A 2,305-nucleotide genomic window follows, 5' to 3' on the forward strand; every position below is an offset into this window, starting at 1 on the left:
ATAATAATAAATTAAACCAAATTAAAGCTAAAAATATTAAAGAATCAAACCAAATCAGAATGCCCTACCATTACTTATAAACCACCAGTGGGAAATTCCAAAAATTCCTTCAATACTTATTAATTTATCTCAATTTTAGTTTCTTTTTTAAATGATATTCTGAACCTTTGAATGAACCAACAAAAAAATGAAGGGAAAAAAAAACTATAACAGTACCTAGCTAGGTTTCAAGAAAGAAGAAACATTATTTAACAGATAGGTAATATTAAGCCCTCACTTTATTGGATATATTGTTGTACGTACAGAGATACGTAAGTATATGCATACATAAGCACAAGCCTCTTATTTATTCTATTTGATATACATACGTATGCGCATACATGTGCGCATATACATATATAAAACCTTACACCAAAGGTCAAGACGATTGCATACAAGAGGGCTATTAATTTTCATGGAAAATTCTTACCTAGATTGAGATAAGAAAAATCCAATTTACATACTACTAGCATGACAATCAGGAATCCAATCAAAAGGACAGGTAGGATCAAACTTCAAGCTGTAAAAATTTCCCAAATTGAGCAAGCTTTCTTGTGTTTCGTTGATGAACCTGGCAGGACTAAGATTTACCGGAGCAACAGAAGCGTTATTCGCAATGGTCAAGTAGTCCTTTGTCTCATATCGAAAATAACCATTCAAGAACGCCACAATAATCCCACCAACAGTTCTCCTCAGGGGATCTCTAGAACGATTCCCCTTGCAGATATTAATTCTGGGTTCATAGTCATCTAAGATGTCCATATGACCATAGTCTGTAGCAACAAAATAACCAATAGGAGGCTTGCTTTCCAAGTAGAACTCCATATGGTTCAAATCACTAGGAGCACAAGGAGGAAAAAGTAAAAACTTCTGATCACCTAACCCACTGCCGATTACGGTAACAGGAATCGATAAGTCAAAAGAGTGGGGGAAAAATTTGAGAATTTTGGGATCACAACGGCATTCTTTACTCAACCCTGCAACAGGATCGACGCCTACAAGTACTGAAATGGTGACTTCTAGGGGGATTTTGGCATATCCAAGAGCAAGTGCAAAAGCTGTCTTACCACCTCTACTGTGGCCTGAAACAGCAAGCTGGTCGAGGTTCCCTTCAACATTTTCCGGCAGTACAGTCTTGAGGCCTAAGAGTAACCAGTTCGCTACGTTTGCCGCGTAATTAAGTTCTTCATTTCCACTTATCGTAGGAATAACAACTGGGCAATTATACAACTGAGCCAAAGATTAAATGGAAAATAAATGGTAAGAACTTTGCATCTTTTCTTAAAACAAAAATGCATGTAACGCTATCAGAAGTCTGCGTTCATAAAAAGCATCAATTTACAAGGAAAGAAGTACCTGAGGAGCAACAACTATGTATCCATGGGAAGCAATATGCTCGAGGAGGCTTCTGTAGACAGAATTGGTAGTGCAGGTGCCATGGAAAAACAAGAAGACAGGGTATTTTCCCCCTATAGTTGGGGAAATGATAAACAAGGGCTTAGGAGAGGTAGATTTTGATTCCTTCACTGAAATAGCTTTTGTGGAAATACTTCCTGCTTCAAAAACAGGAAGGGTTGCCAAGACTGGCTTCACCACTTCCGAGTGTGATGACAGTAGCATTACCAACAATGTTATTGACACTGTTGCTATTGCCATCTCTTGCTTTTCTCTACTGAGAGCTCAAGCGTGAGAACTTAGACCTACCTATCCACTCATATATAATGAAGAGTGGTACTGAATTTTTTTTTTTTTTTTTTTTTTTTTTACAATTGACTGTGACTGAATTTGAATTTGAATTTGAATTTGAATTTGAAATCTCACAATTTTGAAAATATCTTCACTTTTTATATAATTTACTATAATTTTGTCATTAAATTATAATAAGACTAATTTCACTTATGAAATTTTAGCAAGAAGCTTAATTACTTGAAATCTGATGTGGTGGTCAGTTTGAAGCTCAAATTGATTTATACATGGAGAAAAGAAAACGATTTGTAAATTTTTTCTAGTTTTTTTTTTAAATTAGCTTATAAAAAAAATAGAGATTTGTGTTTTTCAAATTAATTTGATTGTGCCCACATATAATTTTGGCGTAATAATATGTTAATTACAAAAGTTTGTTTGGGATCTTAATTAGAAAGTTTTTAATACCCTAATTTTATATCCTTTAATCTTATTCCTAAATTTTAAAATGTTTAATTTGAATTTCTAATGTCAATAAAGTTAGCTCCTTATTAAAAATATTATTTATTCCGTCCATTTCAAG

At 34.0% G+C, this 2,305-nt stretch overlaps 1 protein-coding gene across 1 annotated transcript; it reads right to left on the bottom strand.

Moving 5' to 3' along the window:
• Window positions 1–260: 260 nt before the first annotated feature.
• On the bottom strand, window positions 261–1,737 carry LOC110632586 (chlorophyllase-1, chloroplastic). The gene is made up of 2 exons (XM_021780860.2): window positions 1,396–1,737; window positions 261–1,269 (listed from the first exon to the last, which is right to left on the bottom strand). Exons 1-2 carry the CDS (start codon window positions 1,693–1,695, stop codon window positions 496–498), a joined length of 1,074 nt encoding a protein of 357 aa, XP_021636552.2. The 5' UTR covers window positions 1,696–1,737; the 3' UTR covers window positions 261–495.
• Window positions 1,738–2,305: the final 568 nt, after the last annotated feature.

Source organism: Hevea brasiliensis, chromosome 2, assembly GCF_030052815.1.
Source record: "Hevea brasiliensis isolate MT/VB/25A 57/8 chromosome 2, ASM3005281v1, whole genome shotgun sequence".
NCBI lineage: Eukaryota > Viridiplantae > Streptophyta > Magnoliopsida > Malpighiales > Euphorbiaceae > Hevea > Hevea brasiliensis.

Excerpts from the sequence above, each read along its gene's own strand:
- LOC110632586 (XM_021780860.2), bottom strand. The coding sequence starts at position 1,695 with ATGGCAATAGCAACAGTGTCAATAACATTGTTGGTAATGCTACTGTCA. Across the intron at positions 1,270-1,395 it reads ACATAGTTGTTGCTCCTCAG|TTGTATAATTGCCCAGTTGT; the intron begins GTACTTCTTTCC and ends TCTTTGGCTCAG.